Source organism: Coregonus lavaretus, assembly GCF_964263955.1.
Source record: "Coregonus lavaretus genome assembly, chromosome: 22".
NCBI lineage: Eukaryota > Metazoa > Chordata > Actinopteri > Salmoniformes > Salmonidae > Coregonus > Coregonus lavaretus.
The window spans coordinates 39,860,066-39,887,688 of record NC_140009.1 but is presented as its reverse complement, the minus strand read 5'-3'; the positions used below and the strand labels follow the sequence as shown (position 1 = coordinate 39,887,688).

The 27,623-nt window shown below is 41.5% G+C and overlaps 1 protein-coding gene across 2 annotated transcripts; it reads right to left on the bottom strand.

Moving 5' to 3' along the window:
* Window positions 1–614: 614 nt before the first annotated feature.
* On the bottom strand, window positions 615–26,886 carry LOC311149765 (GPI transamidase component PIG-T-like). Of its 2 annotated transcripts, XM_084186987.1 has the most exons (13): window positions 26,277–26,886; window positions 25,490–25,667; window positions 20,058–20,185; window positions 19,343–19,443; window positions 19,014–19,100; window positions 15,460–15,547; window positions 14,075–14,172; window positions 13,644–13,803; window positions 9,236–9,436; window positions 2,477–2,642; window positions 2,083–2,166; window positions 1,473–1,764; window positions 615–1,353 (listed from the first exon to the last, which is right to left on the bottom strand). In XM_084186987.1, exons 1-12 carry the CDS (start codon window positions 26,827–26,829, stop codon window positions 1,515–1,517), a joined length of 2,094 nt encoding a protein of 697 aa, XP_084043113.1. In that variant the 5' UTR covers window positions 26,830–26,886; the 3' UTR covers window positions 615–1,353; window positions 1,473–1,514. The 2 variants fall into 2 exon arrangements, with proteins under 2 accessions (XP_084043113.1, XP_084043112.1); XM_084186986.1 differs by having other exon boundaries at window positions 615–1,764.
* Window positions 26,887–27,623: the final 737 nt, after the last annotated feature.

Here is a 27,623-nt window from a genome sequence, read left to right as displayed (position 1 = left end):
TATGTTGTAAATGTTTTATTCTAGTTTACATTTTCTTTTTCTTTTTTATTCACCTAAAATGCATTTTACATATGTGACTTTAGTATTTCACAGATAGAAAGATTAAAACAATATTTATCCACAATCGGCTCTATACACACCCGGTCCTGGAGTGTCTTAACAAAATGACACAAAATAATTTAGGCTGACTTCATCCAGTGTCCAGAAAATTTGATTTGTGGTATATTTTATGAGAGACTAATTTGCATATTTTAATACAATATTTCAGGAAAGTTGTAATACAAAAAGTATTATATTTATGTCTACATTCAACTGGTAAAAGTTTATTGTGATATGAATAAGGGGGAAAATTACCTTATATGGGGATGGTGCCTTGCCTTAAAGCCATTGGATTAAAACAAAAATGATAAATGTTTGGTCAGTTGGCCAGTTTATAGATTATTTTTTTATATATATACACCCATGGTTACCCAATATATCTTCACACATTCTAATGTTGTTCAGTAAAATGTAAGTATTGAGAGCAGTTTAATATACAAAGAACGAGCAGTCTTAAAAAGTAAATGCATGGAGGGTGTACTTAGCCTTAGTTAGTCTAGTTCCTAATAAGAATGCATGGCAAACTCCTCTTTTTAATGTTGTTTGTTGGGTATTTGTGCTACAAAGGCTTACCAAAGGTACTGCCAATTAGAGAACACTACAACTTCAAAGAGAAATTTGGACAAAGGCTGGCTAAGACAAGTTTCTTTAAATCAACAGTCGTTTCCAGTAGAGATTTTTGGGTGCAAACGTTTTGACTGGTTCTATGATAAATGAACAAATGTGAATCCAACATATCAAAACAATAAAAGGCAACTGGCTATGAAAGTTCTGTTAGTCAGTGCATTTAACATTTCAACATCAACTAAAAATACAAACCTTATTTATCTCAGTTAACATTTACGAGATGAATCTGGAGCTGCATTTACCAAACGTGCTGATTTAGGACCAGTTTTGTTTTCTAGAACACAATGAATAAGATTATATGGGACATGATCCTAGATCAGCACTCATACTCTGAGACTCTGAGATCTCAGAGCAATGGCTTCCTTGTGATCTATAACAGACAATTACTTTTTCCAGTAACCAACAATGAGCTTGCTGCGATTCTTGCAGCCAACTGTCTCCAATGAAACCCAGGCGCAAACACTTTGTTTCCTGCCTTAAATGCGTGATTCCCTGTTTAATTAGAACAGCAGTAGTGCACTAAAGAAAGGCCACCCTTTTTTGCTTCTCACGGGCAAGAAAAAGCCTTCAACGTCCATCGAATCCATGACACTTCATTAGACTTCATTGTTCATCAACTCCTTTATCCTTCACGAAACAGAAACGTAGAGTTATTTTTTTATTAATTTTTTTCGAAGTTTCCAGCGCTTAAAGCGGTATCTTCCTGAAACTTATGGTCACAGTTCCCAAGTGGTGTAGCCACTGACCTCTGCTGTTGTTGTTGTTGTTTAAGTTAGCATTCTGGCTCATCACAGCAGTGGCACACCCCGTAGCCTGCGGATTATGTTGGCTAGCCGTTTGGCCAGGCCCGGGCTGGGCTCCTCCACCTGGAAGTTGCGGGTCAGGAGGTTGTAGAGGGAGCCGTAACCCACGGCCACCACGGTGCAAGTGAGGCAGATGACGTTGTAGGGCATGCTGAAATCAGGGGTGGGCAGGTTCACCAGCAAGGGCTCCGTGTAGACCCGCATGAAGTAACTGGACTCCTCTTTACAGGGGAAACTGGGAAGACAGACGAGATGAGGTATGTTTAATGTAAAAAATGTAGTTTCATATTTAAAATTGAATGTCTTTATTTTTGCCAATGTAGAGCTAGTGATATTCCTCTGTAAAGAAAAGTGGTATTCAAATGAAATGTATTATTATTATTATTACCTATGAGAGTTTGGGGTCAATTCCATGGAATTGAGGAATGGTACACCACTTTTAAAGAGGATTTTACTTGGGATGCATTCAAATTGCATTACCTCACTTACATAGTAGACAACTACTATGTAAGTGCTCAACCACTCCTTTAAAAAAAACTGCCTCATTACTCACAAGCTGCTGAAAAGTGGGCATTCCCGAGTGCTGTTGGTATCCATGGCAACGACACTGGGCACAAGAGCGCTGATAACAGAAGACCTGAAGCGAGGGACAACATTTAATCAAACATCTTCTACTGCAAACCTGGACATCTAGAGACCACAAGCAAGTAGTATCTCAATTTCAGCCATGGCCCTATCTTCATTCAGAATTGAAGAGCAAAGGGCACTTATAAAAGCTTTGACAGCACTAGGCAAACATGAAAAATGTATTTATATGTAACATTTCGGTCAGTTTGCATTTCATTAGACACAGATGGATAGAGTACAGAACTTGACCCATAGCATTGCCCTTTTTCAGTTTCTGTAAAAAGTTAACATGACTCAATAAAGTCAAAGTCAAGTTGTACCCGACGTAGAAGCCGTGGTTGGGGTCGGGGGTGTACTCGGTCCACTTGAGGAGTGCCCTCTCAAACTGCACGGTCACCTCGGTCACAGAGTTAGGGGGCATCTGGACCAGCATCTCCAGCAGGTGGGGCCGAAGGCGGTCCTTGGACGGCTGGTAGTGAATGTAGCCTAGGTAGAGAAGAGGGGAGAGAGAAATTGTATTTATATATTTGCACAACAATGAAAGACAAGTAAAACGATGACTAGGGTTGTGAAGGTCATGGAATTTTGGATGAAGGTTATTTATCAGCCAAATGACCGCAGTCACCATTATAAAATCGGTCGAATAGCAATTACGATATATTTATTTTTACTATTTTTTTCCTCTCCTACGCTCCTGCGTAACCTAGGCAACCGAAGATGTGTTTGCTACAACACCTTGCTGAGCAGCAAAGTTTCATGACGTTGTAAAGAGTCCATGTTAACGTGGAAACGGATGAAGGTTATTTATCAGCCAAATGACCGCAGTCACCATTATAAAATCGGTCGAATAGCAATTACGATATATTTATTTGTACTATTTTTTTCCTCTCCTACGCTCCTGCGTAACCGAAGATGTGTTTGCTACAACACCTTGCTGAGCAGCAAAGTTTCATGACGTTGTAAAGAGTCCATGTTAACGTGGAAACGGACTCAACCGCACGTGTCATCTTTTTTTATGGCCGGGTTTTTCCTTATGGCCGGGTTTCTCTCCTTATAATCAGCTGTTAGATATAAACCAGGGTTCCTTTTGATTTGCTTCTTTAGGGTAAAGTTTGCCGACTTGAATATGAAGTTGATTTTAAAACAACAATCACGGTCTTCATCCATAATCATTTATTACACGGTTATACAAAAAACGTCACAGCCCTAATGGTGATAGTAAAATAATACATAAGTGCAGGAGAGGTGAGAAACCCAATGGCTTATACAAAAACTTCTCCCATAAAATTATCAACTTAAACGTTAGGTAAGTAAGAATTTTGTCCACAATTGTACCCACATTAATTTTAAGTAAATAGAGATGATTAGTGAATGCCATAATGTACAGTGCCTTGCTAACGTATTCATCCCCCTTGGCATTTGTCCTATTTTGTTGCATTACAACCTGTAATTTAAATGGATTTTTATTTGGATTTCATGTAATGGACATACACAAAATAGTCCAAATTGGTGAAGTGAAATGAAAAAAAAAAAATAACGGAAAAGAGGTGCGTGCATATGTATTCACCCCCTTTGCTATGAAGCCCCTAAATAAGATCTGGTGCAACCGATTACCTTCAGAAGTCACATAATTAGTTAAAGAAAGTCCACCTGTGTGCAATCTAAGTGTCACATGATCTGTCACATGACCTCAGTATATATACACCTGTTCTGAAAGGCCCCAGAGTCTGCAACACCACTAAGCAAGGGGCACCACCAAGCAAGCAGCACCATGACGACCAAGGAGCTCTCCAAACAGGTCAGGGACAAAGTTGTGGAGAAGTACAGATCAGGGTTGGGTTATAAAAAAATATCTGAAACTTTGAACATCCCACAGAGCACCATTAATCCATTATAAAAAAATGGAAAGAATATGGCACCACAACAAACCTGCCAAGAGAGGGCCGCCCACCAAAACTCACGGACCAGGCAAGGAGGGCATTAATCAGAGAGGCAACAAAGAGACCAAAGATAACCCTGAAGGTGCAAAGCTCCACAGCGGAGATTGGAGTATCTGTTCATAGGACCACTTCAAGCCGTACACTCCACAGAGCTGGGCTTTACGGAAGTGGCCAGAAAAAAGCCATTGCTTAAAGAAAAAAATAAGCAAACACGTTTGGTGTTAGCCAAATGGCAAGACAGGAACGTCAGTGTTCTGCCATGGCCAGCGAAGAGCCCAGATCTCAAACCCATTGAGCACGTTTGGGACCTGTTGGATCGGAGGGTGAGGGCTAGGGCCATTCCTCCCAGAAATGTCCGGGAACTTGCAGGTGCCTTGGTGGAAGAGTGGGGTAACATCTCACAGCAAGAACTGGCAAATCTGGTGCAGTACATGCGGAAATGCACTGCAGTCCTTAATGCAGCTGGTGGCCACACCAGATACTGACTGTTTCTTTTGATTTTGACCCCCCCTTTGTTCTGGTACACATTATTCAATTTCTGTTAGTCACATGTCTGTGGAACTTGTTTAGTTTATGTCTCAGTTGTTGAATCTTGTTATGTTCATACATATATTTACACATGTTAAGTTTGCTGAAATAAATGCAGTTGACAGTGAGAGGACGTTTATTTTTTTGCTGAGTTTATGTCTGTGGCAAACCCAACACCTCTCATCACCCTGAGAACACCATCCCCACAGTGAAGCATGGTGGTGGCAGCATCATGCTGTGGGGATGTTTTTCATCGGCAGGGACTGGGAAACTGGTCAGAATTGAAGGAATGATGGATGGCGCTAAATATAGGGAAATTCTTGAGGGAAACCGGTTTCTGTCTTCCAGAGATTTGAGACTGGGACGGAGGTTCACCTTCCAGCAGGACAATGACCGTAAGCATACTGCTAAAGCAACACTCAAGTGGTTTAAGTGGAAACATTTAAATGTCTTGGAATGGCCTAGTCAAAGCCCAGACCTCAATCCAATTGAGAATTACAGTATGAAGATGTACGCACTCACTAACTGTAAGTCGCTCTGGATAAGAGCGTCTGCTAAACGACTAAAATGTAAATGTATGACTTAAAGATTGCTGTACACCGGCGGAACCCATCCAACTTGAAGGATCTGGAGCAGTTTTTGCCTTGAAGAATGGGCAAAAATCCCAGTGGCTAGATGTGCCAAGCTTATAGAGACATACCCCAAGAGACTTGCAGCTGTAATTTCTGCAAAAGGTGGCTCTACAAAGTATTGGCTTTGGGGGGGTGAATAGTTATGCATGCTGAAGTTCTGTTTTTTTTGTCTTATTTCTTGTTTGTTTCACAAGAAAAAATATTTTGCATCTTCAAAGTGGTAGGCATGTTGTGTAAATCAAATGATACAAACCCCAAAAAAATCAATTTTAATTCCAGGTTGTAAGGCAACAAAATAAGAAAAAAGCCAAGGGGGTGAATACTTTCGCAAGCCACTGTAGTTATTTTGTTAGCTACTTCTCCCTATTAGCTGAAATCATATTTTTTCAAAGCCAATTTAGCTGTCGCGCTAGCTGTTCTGTCCGAATAGATTCACAAATCATGGGAATATGCAGACCTTGTCTCCCGCTGTTGCCCCTGCACTTGCCCTAGGAACATACAGAGAAGGAACTGTCAGATACGTCATAATAGCCCCGGAACTAGCCGCACTGGGAGCCACATTTTAAATGGAATACATTGACTACACGGAGCAGGGTGAAAAGATGGCATTAAAACATTATTTAAATTCATGTAATACATTATATATATACACATCAGACGGAATTGGAGAGCTATGTCCGTTTTTTCAATAGGACAATTTTTTTAAATTTCAAACTTATAGGGACCCTATGCTTGGTGTGACTTATGGGCAGAGCAGACCATCCGATATGCGCTTAAATACTGTGATATGCAAACTGGAATTAAAATGTAAGAGGACCAGTGCTATATAGCAATAAAAATCGCACATCTGTGCCGTTTGCGAGCGATATTGTTAGGCTACATTGTAACCTAGTTTCCTCTTCAAGAACGCACTGGTGAGCAACTACATAATTTCACAGAGACAACCACGAGTTCTTCAAGTTTAGTACTAGGCCTATATCCACACGTTTGAATGATCTGAATGATGATGATGATGATGATGATGATTGAATTTACAATATACGGGGGTTGGCAACTAGGTTTGGCCTCCAGCCAATTTGTTCCTGAGCTTGTAACTAGTCAGTGGGCTGAACATAATTAGCCTATTAGCAAATAGCCTACTAGCTGCCCAATTCATAGCCCTACACAATAAGTTACACTACACATTTAACACGTAGTTAGTGGACTAATCAATTCAATGACAATATAAAACTGTCGATCTGATTACAGTGGTAAAATCACCAATAATTATGTTAATAGGCCTACCTACTCTATTAAAATATATTAATTGTACAGTGTTTCTCCAATGACAAACTAGTGTGTCTTGTTTGGAACTAAACTGTCACTGTTTGCAAATAATTCAATCTGAGATGTCATTATGAATATCAGCATGGTACTTTCAGAAGTAGATTTTCCACCCCAGACATGAGGTCCGAGTCGACGCAGAAAGGAGGAAATAGCTATAGGCCTACCGACAAATATATGGGTAACATAATTGCGTCTGTCAAATCGGTAAGCATACCTCTTCTTTCTTAAATAGTGCTCCAACAAAGCCCCCTTGTTAGTCAATTTGCCTATTCAACTTCAAGCACCGGGCGCTGTCCATATTGATTTTAGAAATAGCGATCCACACGCTGCATCATTCTCAACTAACTTTTCTGTAATTTATCCAATTACATTCCATTTTCTTTGTTTTTATCATGGACATATTCCCAATAATATTGTAATTAAGCTTTCACAAGCTTTTGGTGCTTGCTTCTATTTAGCCAAATCATTTGACCGCTGTAGGTTGAGATTTTTGTTTCCTGTATTCCATTACAATTTTATTTTGCGTATAGAGAAGACCATATACCCATCACATCGTTCTGGTAGAGCACGGCGCTTGTAACGCCAAGGTAGTGGGTTCGATCCCCGGGACCACCCATACACAAAAAAAAAAAAAAAAAATGTATGCACGCATGACTGTAAGTCGCTTTGGATAAAAGCGTCTGCTAAATGGCATATTATTATTATTATTATTACATCCCACATTATGATAATGAAGTCCCCATTTTGAGTCTGAATTGGAAAGGTGTGAAACATATCCAACGAGAGAAAGAAGCCAATCAATCTTCTCATTGAAGTTCTCTTCAGTTTATGAGCTATCACTCCTCATACCATGAAGGGGAAAACAACACCAACATTGAACTTTGATTTATTCATTGATTGAATGAAACTACAGTGCATTCGGAAAGTATTCAGACCGCTTGACTTTTTCCACATTGTGTTACGTTACAGCCATATTCTAAAAATTCATTACATTATTTCTTTTTCGTCATCAATCTACACAAAATACCTCATAATGACAAAGCGAAAACAGGTTTTTGGAATTTGTACATATTCAAAAAATACAAAAATATATCACATTTACATAAGTATTCAGACCCTTTACTCAGTTCTTTGTTGAAGCACCTTTGGCAGCGATTACAGCCTCGAATCTTCTTGGGTATGACGCTACAAGCTTGGCACAGCTGTATTTGGTGAGTTTTTCCCATTCTTCTCTGCAGATTCTCACAAGCTCTATCAGGTTGGATGGGGAATGTTGCTGCACAGCTATTTTCAGGTCTCTCCAGACATGTTCGATCAGGTTCAAGTCCGGGCTCTGGCTGGGCCACTCAAGGACATTCAGAGAGTTGTCACAAAGCCACTCTTGCGTTGTCTTAGCTGTGTGATTAGGGTCATTGTCATGTTGGAAGGTGAACATTCACCCCAGTCTGAGGTCTTGAGTGCTCTGGAGCAGGTTTTGATCAAGGATCTCTCTGTACTTTGCTCCGTTCATCTTTCCCTCGATCCTGACTAGTCTCCCAATCCCTGCCGCTGAAAAACATCCCCACAGCATGATGCTGCCACCACCATGCTTCACCGTAGGGATGGTACTAGGTTTCCTCTAGACGTGAAGTTTGGTCTCATCAGACCAGATAATCTTTAGGTGCCTTTTGGCAAACTCCAAGCGGGCTGTCATGTGCCTTTTACTGAGGAGTGGCCTCCGTCTGGCCACGCTACCATAAAGGCCTGATTGGTGGAGTGCTGCAGAGATGGTTGTCCTTCTGGAAGGTTCTCCCATCTCCACAGAGCAACTCTAGAGCTCTGTCAGAGTGACAATTGGGTTGTTGGTCACCTCCCTGACCAAGGACCTTCTCCCACGATTTCTCAGTTTGCCCCGGGTGGCCAGCTCTAGGAAGAGTCTTGGTGGTTCCAAACTTCTTCCATTTAAGAATGATGGAGGCCACTGTGTTCTTGGGGACCTTCAATGCTGTAGACATTTTATGGTACCCTTCCCTACATCTGTGCCTCGACACAATCCTTTTTGGAGCTCTACGGACAATTACTTCGATCTCATGGCTTGGTTTTTGCTCTGACATGCACTGTCAACTGTGGGACCTTATATAGACAGGTGCGTGCCTTTCCAAATCATGTCCAATCAATTTAATTTACCACAGGTGGACTCCAATCAAGTTGTAGAAACATCTCAAGGATGATCAATGGAAACAGGATGCACCTGAGCTCAATTTTGAGTCTCATAGCAAAGGGTCAGATTTTTTTATTTGATAAATTAGCTAAATTTCTAAAAATCTGTTTTCGCTTTGTCATTATGCAGTATTGTGTGTAGATTGCTGAGGATTTTTATTTATTTAATCCATTTTAGAATAAGCTGTAACATAACAACATGTGGAATAAGTCAAGGGTTATGAATACTTTCGGAAGGCACTGTATGAAGCCTCTTTCAAGTTCTCTTCACAATATTACATTTTATATCAGGCACATTCAGTGGCTGCATGAGGCTTTATGATGCAGAAGCATGTGCTCCCCCATGTGGGAAGAAATGACCTTTCCCTCAACAGCTATCAATAGGTAGCTGACATTCATATCAGGCCTAGGTGGAACAGTGTCAGCAGGTGAGCAGCAGCACTGAACAACTCACTGGGTTTGTTGTCACGCCCCTTGCTGGTGACGGTGAGCGTGTGGATGTAGAGGCGCAGGTACCAGGGCACAGTCTCTAGTAGGAGGACAGGGAAGGCCCGGTACGGATGGTTGTTGTACATCAGGGTGTGGATCTCTCCCGTCTGCAGCCCGTAGCCGGCCACGTAGCGCTCTCCATGCAGTAGGGGACGCAGCATGTCTCCTGGGGACAGGGAAGGAGGGAGCATTCATATGGTCAATCATAGAATTAGAATAACTAGAATAGAAATATAATTTCTTTGGTCAATTTTACACAGACACCATTTTATATGCCCTACATGGAAATTCATTCATATCACAAACGTTTTCCTTTTTTCGGTAACACTTACATTACCTGATCTTACTGTGTAGTAACTAGGGCTGTTGCGGTCACGAAATTTCGTCAGCCGGTGATTGTCAAGCAAATAACTGGTCGGTCTCAAGGTAATTTACCTTTACTTAACATAAACACATTTAGCATCTCCTTGCTTCCACACATAGCCTACAAGACACTGATGCTGACCTTTGGAACATCTACATTTCAAAAAGTCAAATAAATCCATGTAATATAGCCTACACCTTCACAAAATTATTTTAGACAGGTCTAAAGAAGCATGATAGGAAGAAAATGTAGTCTATTTCAGAAGAACAGAATAGCATACTCTGAGTTAGGTCCTGATCTGGCTATGCCACATGGCTGTGGGCTACACTAGTTAATTCAGCAGACAAGATTTGCTTAGAATTCTGTGGCATTATTTTATATTATTTATAGTATGAAGAATACAATTGAACAAAGCTGAATAAAATAGAAAGGATATTTTCTCCAAACGATTTGTGGGAGCGCGCACATGCGGCTATTCTGTGTTGAGCTGTTAACAAAGAAATAGGTACTCTTATATGCTTAATTTAGAGTTAATGTAACTTTAGTTGTTCTACAAACGTTGGGCTATATGTTTTGATTTTTAATACATTGCAAGGCTGCATGATGCAACTCCAAAGATGATTTGAAAAAAGTCGCTTGAAAGGCATGAGCTCTGCTTAGTTTTTTGCGCTGGCTGTACACACTTTGTCAGTCTCTCAATCACAATTTGAGAAGCACTTGATAATGCCTCCAATTTCCCAGTGGTAACCCCTTTGTGTGGCCATAATGCACCCTAAAAAAATCCATGCCTTTTGCAGCACTTCTTCCTAAATGCTGCCCACTCCGAAGCATCTCTCATCTCGCTCACACCGCTCTCATCACGTGATCAGGTCTTTCTCACAGGCTACAAGTGAAGACAGACACATCGGGGACACAACTGCGTGCATAATTATCAAATTCCGCGGTGCATATTGAAGATATTGGAAGAACTGTCCACATTTACTTTTCGTCAGCCAACCAGATGAGTAGGCCTAACAAACAGCAAAAGCACTAGCCTATGTCAATCTACTATCCCCAATAGTACAAAAGTTGACCTATTCTATTCTGAGATAAATAAATATTCCAATCATAGTCTGGGACAGTTGTGGGATGCGATAGATCCCAAATTAATACAACCACAAGCATAAAAAACTTTTTTACGTAATGAGACTTAAAATGTTGATAAACTATTAGGCTATTTCTTCACATTATAAGCGCAGCAATGCACACAGCAGAAGGCTTTAAGCGAACATTTCCCATTGCGATTATGCATGTAATGCTTTTATTATAAAGGTGCATTTTTATGGTGAAAATTATCTTCAAACTTGAAACTCACGCGCCACTTATGTATGCCAGTTAGGCTCTACACCCCTTGTAAAGCGGATTAATGTGCTTAATTTTAAGAAGTTATTTGGCCACTTTAGTTATGATACAAACCTTATTAAAACATATAGGCCTATGGGCTAGGCTACATGAGGTTTGCGACTATGATTCGAAAAATTCACAAAAAAAGGCATTGTTTCTTATGCTGGGCATCATTCACAAGTGATAATATATCATTCCCAAGTGATAGGCTAATATTGTCACCCATCAGACTATTCTTGATTCAATCTTGTCTTTACATATACTAAATAATATACAGTGGGGAGAACAAGTATTTGATACAGTGCCGATGATTTTGCAGGTTTTCCTACTTACAAAGCATGTAGAGGTCTGTAATTTTTATCATAAGTACACTTCAACTGTGAGAGACGGAATCTAAAACAAAAATCCAGAAAATCACATTGTATGATTTTTAAGTAATTAATTTGCATTTTATTGCATGACATAAGTATTTGATACATCAGAAAAGCAGAACTTAATATTTGGTACAAAACCTGTAGGTCTTGACCAGGTTTGCACACACTGCAGCAGGGATTTTGGCCCACTCCTCCATACAGACCTTCTCCAGATCCTTCAGGTTTCGAGGCTGTCGCTGGGCAATACGGACTTTCAGCTCCCTCCAAAGATTTTCTATTGGGTTCAAGTCTGGAGACTGGCTAGGCCACTCCAGGACCTTGAGATGCTTCTTACGGAGCCACTCCTTAGTTGCCCTGGCTGTGTGTTTCGGGTCGTTGTCATGCTGGAAGACCCAGCCACGACCCATCTTCAATGTTCTTACTGAAGGAAGGAGGTTGTTGGCCAAGATCTCGCGATACATGGCGCCATCCATCCTCCCCTCAATACGGTGCAGTCGTCCTGTCCCCTTTGCAGAAAAGCATCCCCAAAGAATGATGTTTCCACCTCCATGCTTCACGGTTGGGATGGTGTTCTTGGGGTTGTACTCATCCTTCTTCTTCCTCCAAACATGGCGAGTGGAGTTTAGACCAAAAAGCTCTATTTTTGTCTCATCAGACCACATGACCTTCTCCCATTCCTCCTCTGGATCATCCAGATGGTCATTGGCAAACTTCAGACGGGCCTGGACATGCGCTGGCTTGAGCAGGGGGACCTTGCGTGCGCTGCAGGATTTTAATCCATGACGGCGTAGTGTGTTACTAATGGTTTTCTTTGAGACTGTGGTCCCAGCTCTCTTCAGGTCATTGACCAGGTCCTGCCGTGTAGTTCTGGGCTGATCCCTCACCTTCCTCATGATCATTGATGCCCCACGAGGTGAGATCTTGCATGGAGCCCCAGACCGAGGGTGATTGACCGTCATCTTGAACTTCTTCCATTTTCTAATAATTGCGCCAACAGTTGTTGCCTTCTCACCAAGCTGCTTGCCTATTGTCCTGTAGCCCATCCCAGCCTTGTGCAGGTCTACAATTTAATCCCTGATGTCCTTACACAGCTCTCTGGTCTTGGCCATTGTGGAGAGGTTGGATTCTGTTTGATTGAGTGTGTGGACAGGTGTCTTTTATTCAGGTAACGAGTTCAAACAGGTGCAGTTAATACAGGTAATGAGTGGAGAACAGGAGGGCTTCTTAAAGAAAAACTAACAGGTCTGTGAGAGCCGGAATTCTTACTGGTTGGTAGGTGATCAAATACTTATGTCATGCAATAAAATGCAAATTAATTACTTAAAAATCATACAATGTGATTTTCTGGATCTTTGTTTTAGATTCCGTCTCACACAGTTGAAGTGTACCTATGATAAAAATTACAGACCTCTAAATGCTTTGTAAGTAGAAAAACCTGCAAAATCGGCAGTGTATCAAATACTTGTTCTCCCCACTGTATGTGTGACATTTCTTTTGATTTAGAATGGACCATTATCATGCACCTGTCTCAAAACAGGGGCACTTAAAATAGTGAATGGAGGACGCTTTTCCCGTGGTTCATTTTCATGCCAGCAATGTGCTTAATATTAGGAAAGTTGAGAAATAAATATAGTAGGCCTAGCCTATAGAAAGCTGATGGGATCCTCCTCTTTTTAGTAGAGGCCATCACTCTGTTTTCTCGTGCAATTGCATAGCCTATAGAAATGTTGCGCAACATGAGCTCATGGGCTCTCATTAAGTGTTTGATTATATTTTCGAAAACATTTGCATTGATGTCAGAGTGATTAGAGGGACAATAGAGTGCTGAGTACCAGGCAGTTAGCAAGTTTGGTAGGCTACTAATGACCATCAGCAGCATCAGAGCTTGGAGAAGACTAGTTACCGTGACTAAACAGTCACGTGGAATTTGACTGCCTTCATGACTCACTCGTGACCGCCGGTGTGGTGGTAATACGGTCACCGCAACAACCCTAGCAGTAACTGCAAATGACACTAGTAACATTGTATTAACATGCCGTTTCTTAGTACTTTAGGAACTGCATAATAATTGCATAGTAATGGGGTTGAGCAGTGTTTGTAATTATACAAGACGAATAGGGATTGTTCCTTATTCCACTTGTGTAACAGCAACAACCAATCTGTGAAGGGAAGTGAACAGACAGTCGACGGAACAAACATATTTTCTGGAATTAAATGCAGCCCACGTGTTGTGTTCTTTACATGTCACTCACCACTCTCGGCTGCTCTCCAGCGCAGCAGCATGTTGAGGGAGCGCGTCTGTCCGAACGTGGCCTGGTTAGTGAGGTCGTAGACCGAGTAGGTCCTCCGGTCCCCAAGCACCACAGCCTGGCTGAGCAGGGGAGTGGTTGGGCTAAGCTCAAACAGCTCTCCCTGTAGGGGAAACACAATAACAACAACACTTGCCTGCATAATTACCATAGAATGACACTTCTCCATAGCGTTTTCTGATGTTTTAGAGTTAACAAATCACACACATGTGCGCAAGCATGCATATACAAATACAGACAAACATTGATTCACAAATCAATGAATGAACAATAATGTGTATGCACTCAAGAGTAAGATTGTCTGCTAACTAAATAGAATGTGGAGTTGGGTAAAGTTAGCAGTCATGTAAAGTCAGTAATGTAAAGTTGCTGACCTGAGGGTTGTCTGTGACGTCCACGTATACTTTACTGGAGGAGGCCAGCGGGCAGGCTTCAGTCAGGGTGCGAGAGAACATCTTGAACAGGGACCACTCTGACGAAACACCCAATAACCAACATCACCATCATAACATCATATACATAGCATCGCATTCATCTTGGCCCCTTTTTGTATTTAAAAAGGTAGTGAACCGTCTTTTTAAGGAGCACAGAAAGGTCAATGTCTGTACACCGCATTAGACATAAACAACTTTTATATGAAAAGTTGTTTGTTCTTTATTTCGTTCATTTTATTGTTTTACTGTAATGTGTGTTGCAACTTTAAAATGCACTTTAAATAAAGTTTTATTTTATTTGAAAAACATGCCTTTTTTGCTTTGTAACAACCAGCTAGCAGGCAAATACACCTACTAGGGTTGGGCGGTATCCAGATTTTTATATCATCATACTGTCCTTCTCTTATGCCGGGATTTACGGTATTACCGTCTTAGTACACAAGGGGCGCAAAACATTTTTTTAAGCCCACAGGGGGCGACCATTACCAGAATGCTAACAACATTTGAAAATAAACTAAATTGCAAAGACAGGCAATCCAGCTCAGAACGTTTATACAAGTGTAGGTAGGAGCTACCGAATGTCATGTTTGGTGAGTTTGGACATTTACAAGCAAATGTGAACGAGAGACATTGTGCAAAATAACAAAGTTTTGACGCATGCTTGTCTGAAGGAAGAATAGTACTGGCTCTGGAGCTACGGGCCTGCCTGCTCTGCTCAGAGAAGAGGGGGCAATCAACACAAGGAAATCAAGATAAAAGCAGTAGCAGCAGTACAGATAACTCATCCAAAGCGCTTTGACTTCTCAAACACGGCAGAAAGCTAACACTATATGATGCCCAATCTCATTATTAATTCAGCCACTAGCAAGTTAAACCAAATACACAGCTGGACTCACGAGCTACCGGTAAGCTTCATAATGTGAAATAATGTGACAGGTGAAATTAAGAACGCAATCTGCTTTATCTCCTAATTTATTGCACAAGTCGACTGCAGGTATTTACTTAAAAAGTAGTTACAAATATTCACATTTATTGAAAAACTTCAAATAAATAGTTGACAGTATTGAAAAACCATCCAAATACCCCAGTATACAGTATATATGGTATACCGTTCAAGCCTAGTGTTTTAGCAATAGTGAGGCGAAATTACTTGCACCCTTTTCACACTATCATGCCGACCTGAACCGTATTGTGCTGGCTCTGTTCTTTTTCTTTATGTTTCCAGCAACTATATGGTGGATGCATAAACAGGCCAGTGCAATACAGATCGGCTCAGCTTAGGTGTGTGAAAGGGGTGCAATACTGAATGTGGAGAGGTGTTTCACCTCGTTTGCCCTGGCCAGAGGTGTGAAGGTCGAACACCACGTTCAGTGTCTGTCTCAGCTCCCACACTGTGGATTTGCACTTCCAGTCCTGAAACAACAGTAGAGTGTCATATCAAGGCTGGGGCTCATCAACAGTGACAGGCTATCAAATGGGATTCGGATAGGATGGAATGATGTAGGACAGAAGGAGAAACCAGTGATTTCGTTTTTGAGACAATGAAGACAGTGAGACAATGAACAAAGATTCTCTATTCCTACACTCTTACATTCAAAAATGACTACGACCAACTACACTGAACAAAAATATAAACGCAACATGTGTTGGTCCAATGTTTCATGAGCTGAAATAAAGATCCCAGACATTTTCCATACGCACAAAAGCTTATTTCATAACCCAAAAGAAAGTAATGATCTCACTACAATTACCAGACAAAATTAAACGGGCCTATTTATATAATGAATCAATATTAAAGCATTAGACCTCTCACTAAAGGCTTCAGTCACACAAAAGTGATCCTTAAATCAGAACTGGTTCTCTAGCAGATTAGTAAGAATGTCTCACCTCAGATTACAACATCTCACTTTCGGTTATTTGAAAATTAAAATCATCTCCAAAATATCACTATTTTTAAAACAAGCCATAGAAAGTTGGTTGCAATTTCAGTTTAATCCACCAGAACAGACAGAACAAATATTGCAACAAATATAAAATGGTTAAACTCAAATGTACTAATTGATTTTTTTTAAACAATATGTTTTGGAAAACAATGTTTAAAAACGGTATAATCTTTGTAAATGATATCATAAATAGGACTGGTGGAGGCAAGTGGAAGGGGGAGAAAGTAAGGACCTTATCTGTCGGCACTGAATTAAAGACCAAAATTGGTTAAAGAAATGTGTGATAAATAAAAAAGTATATCAGTTTCATTTAAGGACCAAAAAATTGACAGTTGTGCCATATAGATTTCAAAATAGATGGGAAGAGATTTTTGATGTACTAATTCAATGGCACATCGTTTATGAACTGATACACAAAACGACACTGGATTCAACGTTTTTCTATTCAAATTATACAAAATTCTTGCAACCAATAATGTTATAAATACAGTGCATTCGGAATGTATTCAGGCCCCTTTACCTTTTCCACATTTTATTACATTACAGCCTTATTCTAAAATTGATTAAAATTGTTTTTTCTCCCTCAACAATCTACACACAATACCCCATAATAACAAAGCAAAAACAGGTTTTTAGAAATGTTTGCAAATGTACTAAAAATAAAAAACGGAAATATCACATTTACATAAGTATTCAGACCCTTTACTCAGTACTTTGTTGAAGCACCTTTGACAGTGATTACAGCCTTGTGTCTTCTTGGGTATGACGCTACAAGCTTGGCAAACCTGTATTTGGGGAGTTTCTCTCATTCTTCTCTGCAGAGCCTCTCAAGCTCTGTTAGGTTGGGTGGGGAGCGTCGCTGCTCAGCTATTTTCAGGTCTCTCCAGAGATGTTCGATTGGGTTCAAGTCCGGGCTATGGCTGGGCCACTCAAGGACATTCAGAGACTTGACCCGAAGCCACTCCTGCGTTGTCTTGGCTGGGTACTTAGGGTCGTTGTCCTGTTGGAAGGTGAACCTTCGCCCCAGTCTGAGGTCTTGAGCAGGTTTTCTTAAAGGATCTCTGTACTTTGCTCCGTTCATCTTTCCCTTGATCCTGACTATTCTCCCAGTCCCTTCTGCTGAAAAACATCCACAAAGCATGATGCTGCCACCACCATGCTTCACCGTTGGGATGGAACCAGGTTTCCTCCAGACGTGACACTTGGCATTCAGGCCAAAGAGTTCAATCTTGGTTTCATCAGACCAGAGAATCTTTGTTTCTCATGGACTGGGAGTCCTTTAGGTGCCTTTTGGCGAACTCCAAGCGGGCTGTCATGTGCCTTTTTACTGAGGAGTGGCTTCCGTCTGGCCACTCTACCATAAAGGCCTGATTGGTGGACTGTTGCAGAGATGATTGTCCTTCTGGAAGGTTCTCCCATCTCCACAGAGGAACTCTGGAGGTTCTTGGTCACCTCCCTGACAAAGGCCCTTCTCCCCCGATTGCTCAGTTTGGCCAGGTGGCCAGCTCTAGGAAGAGTCTTGGTGGTTCCAAACTTCTTCCATTTAAGAATGATGGAGGCCACTGTGTTCTTGGGGACCTTCAATGCTGCAGACATTTTTTGGTACCCTTAACCAGATCTGTACCTCGACACAATCCTGTCTCAGAGCTTTACGGACAATTCCTTCAACCTCATGGCTTGGTTTTTGCTATGACATGCACTGTCAACTGTGGGACCTTATATAGACAGGTGTGTGTCTTTGCAAAAATGTCTAAAAACCTGTTTTCGCGTTGTCATTATGGGGTATTGTGTGTAGACTGATGAGGGGAAAAAACAATTTAATACATTTTAGAATAAGGCTGTAACGTAACAAAATGTGGAAAAAGTCAAGGGGTCTGAATACTTTCAAAATGCACTGTATATATAGTGCGCATTTGCACTGTCAGTGCGCATTTTATTGATGGCAATTTGAATGCACAGAGATACCATGACGAGATCTTGAGGCCCATTGTCGTGCCATTCATCCGCCACAATCACCTCATGTTTCAGGATGATAATGCACGGCCCCATGTCGCAAGGATCTGTACACAATTCCTGGAAGCTGAAAATGTCCCAGTTCTTCCATGGCCTGCATACTCACCAGACATGTCACCCATTGAGCATGTTTTGGATGCTCTGGATGAACGTGTATGACAGCTTGTTGCAGTTCCCACCAATTTCCAGCAACTTAGCACAGCCATTGAAGAGGAGTGGGACAACATTCCACAGGCCACAATCAACAGCCTGATCAAGTCTATGCGAAGGAGATGTGTCGCGCTGCATGAGGCAAATGGTGGTCAGACCAGATATTGACTGGTTTTCTGATCCACGTCCCTACCTTTTTTTTAAAGGTATCTGTGACCAACAGATGCATATCTGTATTCCCAGTCATGTGGAATCCATAGATTAGAGGCTAATTACATTTACGTCATTTAGCAGACGCTCTTATCCAGAGCGACTTACAAATTGGTGCATTTACCTTATAGCCAGTGGGATAAACACTTTACAATATTTTTTTTTTTTTTGGGGGGGGGGTAAGGGGGGTAGAAGGATTACTTTATCCTATCCCAGGTATTCCTTAAAGAGGTGGGGTTTCAAGTGTCAATTTATTTAAATTGACTGATTTCCTTGTATGAGTAAAATCCTTGAAATTGTTGCATGTTGCGATTATATTTTTGTTCAGTATATAATCAGAAAGCAATAATAATGTCATTTTCAAATAAGCACAATTCAAGTGGCAGAACTGCACAACCTGGGCTAAATATCATTACTCTAAAATCCCAAAACCCTCAAAATAGCTTTGATATGGCTGACCCCATTTGAACAGCAGGTGGTAGTATTCCTCATACCTATGTAGCTATAATAGTTTAGTTTAGTAATACATTTAATAGATATAGGTACACTACAGACTGTATTACCTGACACACAGGTCTGAAGTGTAAAGCCTGGGAGTGGAAGCTGCTGTGGAAGAGTTTCTCAGACTTCATCAGGACTGCCAGACCAGCCTAGTGGAAGGAGACGGGCAACATGCACGACATGGTTAATCATGTCACATGACACACTCACAAGTCAACTACAATAAAAGGACAAAATTAACCACCCAAAGCCAAGAAGAAGAAGAAGAAAGAAGAAGAAGAAAGAAGCCTTTGTACACATAGTTGTAGTGGCAGATTTCAGATTTATTGCACTAAAGTCTAAAGCCTTTGCTAGATGTGACAAGAGCATCAAACGTAAGACAGACAGGTACCTTGGAGCCGCAGGGAAGGAGTTTCTTCCACGGAGTCAGGTTCTCAGTACAGACGATCTCCCGCGGCAACACAGCATAGCGGAGGAAGCGCTGGTCTGTCACTGATTAGAGGACACATACAAGGTACATGAGACGACAACATCAACAGACGAGACATCACAACCAGACATAAAACATAGTATTATGGAGAATCACACATCAGTACCGTAGTGTTTCACATCGTTAACTATCCAACTTCTTTGGGATTCCTTTTGAGTACATATGACAGAAATGTGGCTGTTCTAAAGCACTGCTCTCTGTTCAGGAGTGGGAATCTTACCCCACCAGGACTGTTAAGATTGCAGGCTTATATTCTAGCCAAGATGCACACCTGATCCTACTACTCAAAGACTTCATTGAAGAATATGATTAGTTAGGTAGTTGAATAAGGTGTTTTACCGCTTGGCTCGAGCAAAAGCTCCCCCCATACCAGCCATAGGATTGCACACCCCTGCTGTAAAGACTCATGGCATTGTCTTTTCAGTTTGACATAACAACAAAGCATTAGTTGGCACTGGGTCATATTCATTATGTCACACAGTAGAAAAGTGTTTATTATTGGACAATTACAGATGGTACCTCTCTGTTTCACTCTGGTGCTGTATGAACACGACCCTGCTCTCAGTTCAGAGGTAGGCTAGCTACTGTAGATTCTGCTGAGTGTGAGGAGCCTTACCGTTGCCCAAGCCTAGAGGCTTGAATGAGGCACTGGGCTGCACCGTGTTGGTGGAGTCAATGAAATTCAGGGAGGCACAGAAGATCCCAGAGAGAACGTTGGTCAGCTCCTTCCAGGCACCGTCCACACTACAAGACAAAGGACCGAACGATGGGTACAGTTACAGTGCCTTTAGAAAGTATTCACACCTCTTGACTTTTTCCACATTTTGTTGTGTTACAGCCTGAATTTAAAATTGATTAAATTGAGATTGTGTCACCGATCTACATACAATACCCCATAATGTCAAAGTGGAATTGTGTTTTTAGAAATGTTTACAAATTAATTACAAATTAAAAGCTGAAATGTCTTGAGCCAATAAGTACTCAACCCTTTTGTTATGGCAAGCCTAAAGTTCAGGACTATAAATGTGCTTAACATCTCACGTAATAAATTGCATGGACTCAATCTGTGTGCAATAATAGTGTTTAACATGATTTTTTAAAATCACTATCCTATCTGTGTACCCCACACATACAATTATCTGTAAGGTCCCCAACTTGAACAGTGAATTTGAAGCACAGATTCAACCACAAAGACCAGGGAGGTTTTCCTATGGTTCGCAAAGAAGGGCACCTATTGGTAGATGGGTAAAAATAAAATATAAAGCAGACATTGAATATCCCTTTGAGCATGGAGAAGTTATTCATTACACTTTGAATGGTGTATCAATACACCCCGTCACTACAAAAGATACAGGCGCCCTTCCTAAATCAGTTGCCGGAAAGGAACGAAACCACTCAGGGATTTCACCATGACGCCAATGGTGATTTTAAAACAGTTACATAGTTTAATGGCTGTGGCAGGAGATAACTGAGGATGGATCAACAACATTGTAATTAGGCCTAGTCCACAATACTAACATAAATGACAGAGTGAAAAGAAGGAATTTGTATAGAAATAATATTCCAAAACATGCATCCTGTTTGCAATAAGGCACTAAAGTAAAACTGCAAAAAATGTGACAAAGAAATTAACTTTATGTCCTGGATACAAAGTGTTACAGTTGAACTCGTAAGTTTACATACACTTAGGTTGGAGTCATTAAAAATCGTTTTTCAACCACTCCACTAATTTCTTGTTAACAAACTATAGTTTTGGCAAGTCGGTTAGGACACCTACTTTGTGCATGACACAAGTAATTTTTCCAACAATTGTTTACAGACAGATTATTTCACTTATAATTCACTGTATCACAATTCCAGTGGGTCAGAAGTTTACATACACTAAATTGACTGTGCCTTTAAACAGCTTGGAAAATTCCAGAAAATTATGTCATGGCTTCAGAAGCTTCTGATAGGCTAATTGACATAATTTGAGTCAATTGGAGATGTACCTGTGGATGTATTTCAAGGCCTACCTTCAAACTCAGTGCATCTTTGCTTGACATCATAGGAAAATCAAAAGATATCAGCCAAGACCTCAGAAAAAAAAATTGTAGACCTCCACAAGTCTGGTTCATCCTTGGGAGCAATTTCCAAATGCCTGAAGGTACCACAATCCTCTGTACAAACAATAGTACGCAAGTATAAACACCATGGGACCACGCAGCCGTCATACCGCTCAGGAAGGAGACGCGTTCTGTCTCCTAGAGATGAACGTACTTTGGTGCGAAAAGTGCAAATCAATCCCAGAACAACAGTAAAGGACCTTGTGAAGATGCTGGAAGAAACAGGTACAAAAGTATCTATATCCACAGTAAAACTAGTCCTATATCGACATAACCTGAAAGGCCGCTCAGCAAGGAAGAAGCCACTGCTCCAAAACCGCCATAAAAAAGCCAGACTACGGTTTGCAACTGCACATGGGGACAAAGATCGTACTTTTTGGAGAAATGTCCTCTGGTCTGATTAAACAAAAATAGAACTGTTTGGCCATAATGACCATCGTTATGTTTGGAGGAAAAAGGTGAGCTTGCAAGCCGAAGAACACCATCCCAACCGTGAAGCACGGGGGTGGCAGCATCATGCTGGGGGGGTGCTTTGCTGCAGGAGGGACTGGTGCACTTCATAAAATAGATGGAATCATGTGGAAGGAAAATGATGTCGATATATTGAAGCAACATCTCAAGACATCAGTCAGGAAGTTAAAGCTTGGTCACAAATGGGTCTTCCAAATGGACAACGACCCCAAGCATACTTCCAAAGTTGTGGCAAAATGGCTTAAGCACAACAAAGTCAAGGTATTAGAGTGGCCATCACAAAGCCCTGACCTCAATCCTATAGAAAATGTGTGGGCAGAACTGAAAAGGCGTGTGCGAGCAAGGAGGCCTACAAACCTGACTCAGATAAACCAGCTCTGTCAGGAGGAATGGGACAAAATTCACCCAACTTATTGTGGGAAGCTTGTGGAAGGCTACCCGAAACGTTTGACCCAAGTTAAACAATTTAAAGGCAATGCTACCAAATACTAATTGAGTGTATGTAAACTTCTGACCCACTGGGAATGTGATGAAATAAATAAAAGCTGAAATAAATCATTCTCTCTACTCTTATTCTGACATTTCACATTCTTAAAATAAAAGTGGTGATCCTAACTGACCTAAGACAGGGAATTTTTACTAGGATTAAATGTCAGGAATTGTGAAAAACTGAGTTTAAATGTATTTGGCTAAGGTGTATGTAAACTTCCGACTTCAACTGTATGTTTGGGGAAAATCCAACAACACATGACAGCTTTTTTAGGATAAAAAGAAACAGAATAGAGCTAAGTACAGGCAAAATCCTAGAGGAAAACCTGGTTCAGTCTGCTTTACAACAGACACTGGGGAGACAAATTCACCTTTCAGCAGGGCAATAACCTAAAACACAAGGCCAAATATACACTGGAGTTGCTTAACAAGTTGACATTGAATGTTCCTGAGTTACAGTTTTGACTTAAAAACAGCTTGAAAATACACTGCTCAAAAAAATTAAGGGAACACTTAAACACCACAATGTAACTCCAAGTCAATCACACTTCTGTGAAATCAAACTGTCCACTTAGGAAGCAACACTGATTGACAATACATTTCACATGCTGTTGTGCAAATGGAATAGACAAAAGGTGGAAATTATAGGCAATTAGCAAGACACCCCCAAAAAAGAAGTTGTTCTGCAGGTGGTGACCACAGACCACTTCTCAGTTCCTATGCTTCCTGGCTGATGTTTTGGTCACTTTTGAATGCTGGCGGTGCTTTCACTCTAGTGGTAGCATGAGACTGAGTCTACAACCCACACAAGTGGCTCAGGTAGTGCAGCTCATCCAGGATGGCACATCAATGCGAGCTGTGGCAAGAAGGTTTGCTGTGTCTGTTAGCGTAGTGTCCAGAGCATGGAGGCGCTACCAGGAGACAGGCCAGTACATCAGGAGACGTGGAGGAGGCCGTAGGAGGGCAACAACCCAGCAGCAGGACCGCTACCTCCACCTTTGTGCAAGGAGGAGCAGGTGGAGCACTGCCAGAGCCCTGCAAAATGACCTCCAGCAGGCCACAAATGTGCATGTGTCTGCTCAAATGGTCAGAAACAGACTCCATGAGGGTGGTATGAGGGCCCGACGTCCACAGGTGGGGGTTGTGCTTACAGCCCAACACCGTGCAGGACGTTTGGCATTTGCCAGAGAACACCAAGATTGGCAAATTCGCCACTGGCGCTCTGTGCTCTTCACAGATGAAAGCAGGTTCACACTGAGCACATGTGACAGACGTGACAGAGTCTGGAGACGCCATGGAGAACGTTCTGCTGCCTGCAACATCCTCCAGCATGACCAGTTTGGCAGTGGGTCAGTCATGGTGTGGGGTGGTATTTCTTTGGGGGGCCGCACAACCCTCCATGTGCTCGCCAGAGGTAGCCTGACTGCCATTAGGTACCGAGATGAGATCCTCAGACCCCTTGTGAGACCATATGCTGGTGCGGTTGGCCCTGGGTTCCTCCTAATGCAAGACAATGCTAGACCTCATGTGGCTGGAGTGTGTCAGCAGTTCCTGCAAGAGGAAGGCATTGATGCTATGGACTGGCCCGCCCGTTCCCCAGACCTGAATCCAATTGAGCACATCTGGGACATCATGTCTCGCTCCATCCACCAACGCCACATTGCACCACAGACTGTCCAGGAGTTGGAGGATGCTTTAGTCCAGTTCTGGGAGGAGATCCCTCAGGAGACCATCCGCCACCTCATCAGGAGCATGTCCAGGCGTTGTAGGGAGGTCATACAGGCACGTGGAGGCCACACACACTACTGAGCCTCATTTTGACTTGTTTTAAGGACATTACATCAAAGTTGGATCAGCCTGTAGTGTGGTTTTCCACTTTAATTTTGAGGGTGACTCCAAATCCAGACCTCCATGGGTTGATACATTTGATTTCCATTGATAATTTTTTGATTTTGTTGTCAGCACATTCAACTATGTAAAGAAAAAAGTATTTAATAAGATTATTTCATTCATTCAGATCTAGGATGTGTTGTTTAAGTGTTCCCTTTATTTTTTTGAGCAGTGTATATGGCAAGAATTGTCTAGCAATGATCTACAACCAACTTGACAGAGCTTGACACATTTTTTAAATAATAAAATAGGCAAATATTGTACAATCCAAGTGTGCAAAGCTCTTAGACTTACCAGAAAGAATCACAGCTGTAATCGCTGTCAAAGGTGATTTAACACTTATATAATATATACTATATAAACTTTTTGAAGGCACTGGATCATTCACTTCAGTGGACATTCACTTTAATAGACAACTATATCACTTTAATGCCGATATAGTTTGGGAGAAATTACAATGTGTAAAATGGCAGTATCTGCCACCAGTCACAAGAAAGACATGCCTGTCAAATGTTGTGATACCTTCATGGTCTAAGACTCAATGGACCAGATGATAGCGGTACCTGCGGTCATAGTTTACAAAATGGGTGAGACTACAGGGTCGTTCCATATGATTTCAATTACTTTCTGACTGCAGCCCTTTTGATTTGAACGAAACCTTCCATACACGTTTACCCATGGCAGAAGTAGTCAGAAAGGGCCTTTTTGGACCTGAAAGCCAAAACATTCAGGAGATAGAGGTGCTCAAAGTTGACCCATTTTGCATACCCCACCATGATACAGCCACCGTGCCTTCGTCACTGAAAAATATAAAATGGTTGAGTTTGATATCCATTTGAAGTCACTTTATGATAACTTCTACCATGGGCAAACATGTATGGCGATTTCGTTCAAATCAAAAGGGGTGGAGCCAAAAAGTGATTAAAATCATATGGAACAACCCTAGAGCCACACATATGTATTCATATATACAGCTCTTGTTGAGACCAAAACCGACTAAGCATGATTCGACAGATCTAAAGCTACTCCATTATCTTCAGCAATAAGGAAAGTGAACTTGTATGGATAAATATACAGTATATTATATACTCACTCAGTGACAGTGTCCTGGAACCATACCCACAGTTCAGCACCAGGGGGCGATGGTAGGAAGGGCTGGCCCCACTGCATGGTCCTCCAGTAGCCCTGAGTGAAGGAGATGTGGAGCTCCCGCACAGAGAACTTTGAAATCACCTGGCCCAGCGATTTTGGGAAGAGTCGGTAGTGGGAGACTGAAAATGAAATTTTTGGGGGAAACAGTGAGTTTCATAGAACACTAATATGTTGACTTGATTCATAGTTCGTAAAATCCGTCCTTGGGTTTAGGTGTGTGCACGTACCAGATCTAGGCCTATAATCTCCCAAAAGTGTGCACTGGACATAACTCATTCAAATTAGGCCTAGGTCCCATGTACTGATGACAATGAATGCACTGCTACAGTCAACATAGCCCAGCAGCAATAACACACCTGGTTCAAATATTAAACTCATCAAGCCCTTGATTGGTTGAATAAAATGTTTAGTGCTGGGCTGGAACAAAAGCCTGCTCTGTGGGTCTACAGGACCATGACGATCAGTGGAGGCTGCTGAGGGGAGGACGGCTCATAATAATGGCTGGAACGGAGCAAATGGAATGGCATCAAACACATAGAAACCATGTATTTGATACCATTCCACTTACTCTGCTCCTGACCTTACCACGAGCCTGTCCTCCCCAATTAAGGTGGCACCAACCTCCTGTGCTGGATATGCACTTACGACTGGTGGTGTCCCTGTGTGACTACTAGATAGAGGATAGAAGATGATGTGACCCAAACAGCATATTAAATCAAACTCTTTACCTTTACTTCCACGCAAGAAGTCTGTATCCCACAGGGTGCGGAACTGGAAGCTGGCATAGATATCCCCAGAATGCAATGGTCTGATCACCAACTCTTCCTGAAACTGGTCTTTTGCGGGCGTTGGTGGAGGGACGTCTGGGGTTTGCATGGTGACAGGGACATGGTCAGCTTCTTTGACCTCGGTAGCCTCCCATTGCCTCTTTTCTTCTGCTACCTCTTGGGTTTGGTCTTTTGCAGGCGGCGTTGGAGTACTGTCAGGGATTTGGATGGTATCATGGACATGGTCAGCTTTGTTGTCGCTTGGAGCATCTGCTGGATTCGTTTCGGCCTTGGTAGCCTCCCATTGCCTCTCCTCTTCCGTAGCCTGGGTTTGGTCCTCGGTTTTAGTTGATTGCAGTGACGCGCCTATATTCGTCTTCGGTGCACTATCAACGGCGCCGCTTTCATCATCTTTCACATTATTTGTGTCTTGTATGTCTGCTGTAACAAACACATATGTTAATCCACAAAGAACGAACGCCAGCACAACAATATTGCACCTGTGCGCTGCCATTTTTCCAATTGCTGAACGGCTATCAACGTCTCATCAGCAACACTAAAAATGTACTTCCGGCTCACGAAATGTCGAGATGTTTCAAAATAAAACTCCCCACGTAATAGTAGAAAAGTGTCAATAACCTGTATTTATTCATGATATATAAAAAATAATTGTCTAAACATTAACAATGATGCATATTTGTTCATATGTAAGTGACATTTGCATTACATTTGGGTTTTAAAACATGTTCCAAGGTCAAATAAATGCCCACAATGCGAATCACTGTACATTGAATACATATTGGGTTAAAGAGCAAAAACTATTCTGGGTGCAGCAGTAAAAGTATTTTAGGGAATACTTAGTAGGGTCTGTAGAATGTATGTATGGTGTCATTTCATGGGGCTCTGAATAATACGGAGTGTTGCTGGCCTTTTACTGTGGTCAAACAGCTTAAAATGGGGTGCATGGACACTGTATGGTACAAATATAGAACTGTACAGGAAAAACGATGATTTGTGCCGATATAAAAGTGGGGTAGGGAGTACTCAGTAGGGCCTGCATTCGCAAAGTATTCAGACCCCTTCACCTTTTCCACATTTTGTTACCTTACAGCCTTATTCTAAAATGGATTACATTGTTTTTTCCCCTCATCAATCTACACACAATACTCCATAATGACACAGCAAAAACAGATTTTAGAAATGTTTGCAAATGTATTTTTAAAAAAAAACGGAAATATCACATTTACATAAGTATTCAGACCATTTGCTCAGTACTTTGTTGAAGCACCTTTGGCAGTCTTGAGTCTT

Coding starts and splice junctions, on each gene's coding strand:
- LOC311149765 (XM_084186986.1), bottom strand. CDS start 26,829: ATGGCAGCGCACAGGTGCAATATTGTTGTGCTGGCGTTCGTTCTTTGT. Junction 20,186..25,489: donor TTCCAGGACACTGTCACTGA/GTGAGTATATAA, acceptor TTTGTCTTGTAG/TGTGGACGGTGCCTGGAAGG. Junction 19,444..20,057: donor GCCTCTAGGCTTGGGCAACG/GTAAGGCTCCTC, acceptor TCCTCTAATCAG/TGACAGACCAGCGCTTCCTC.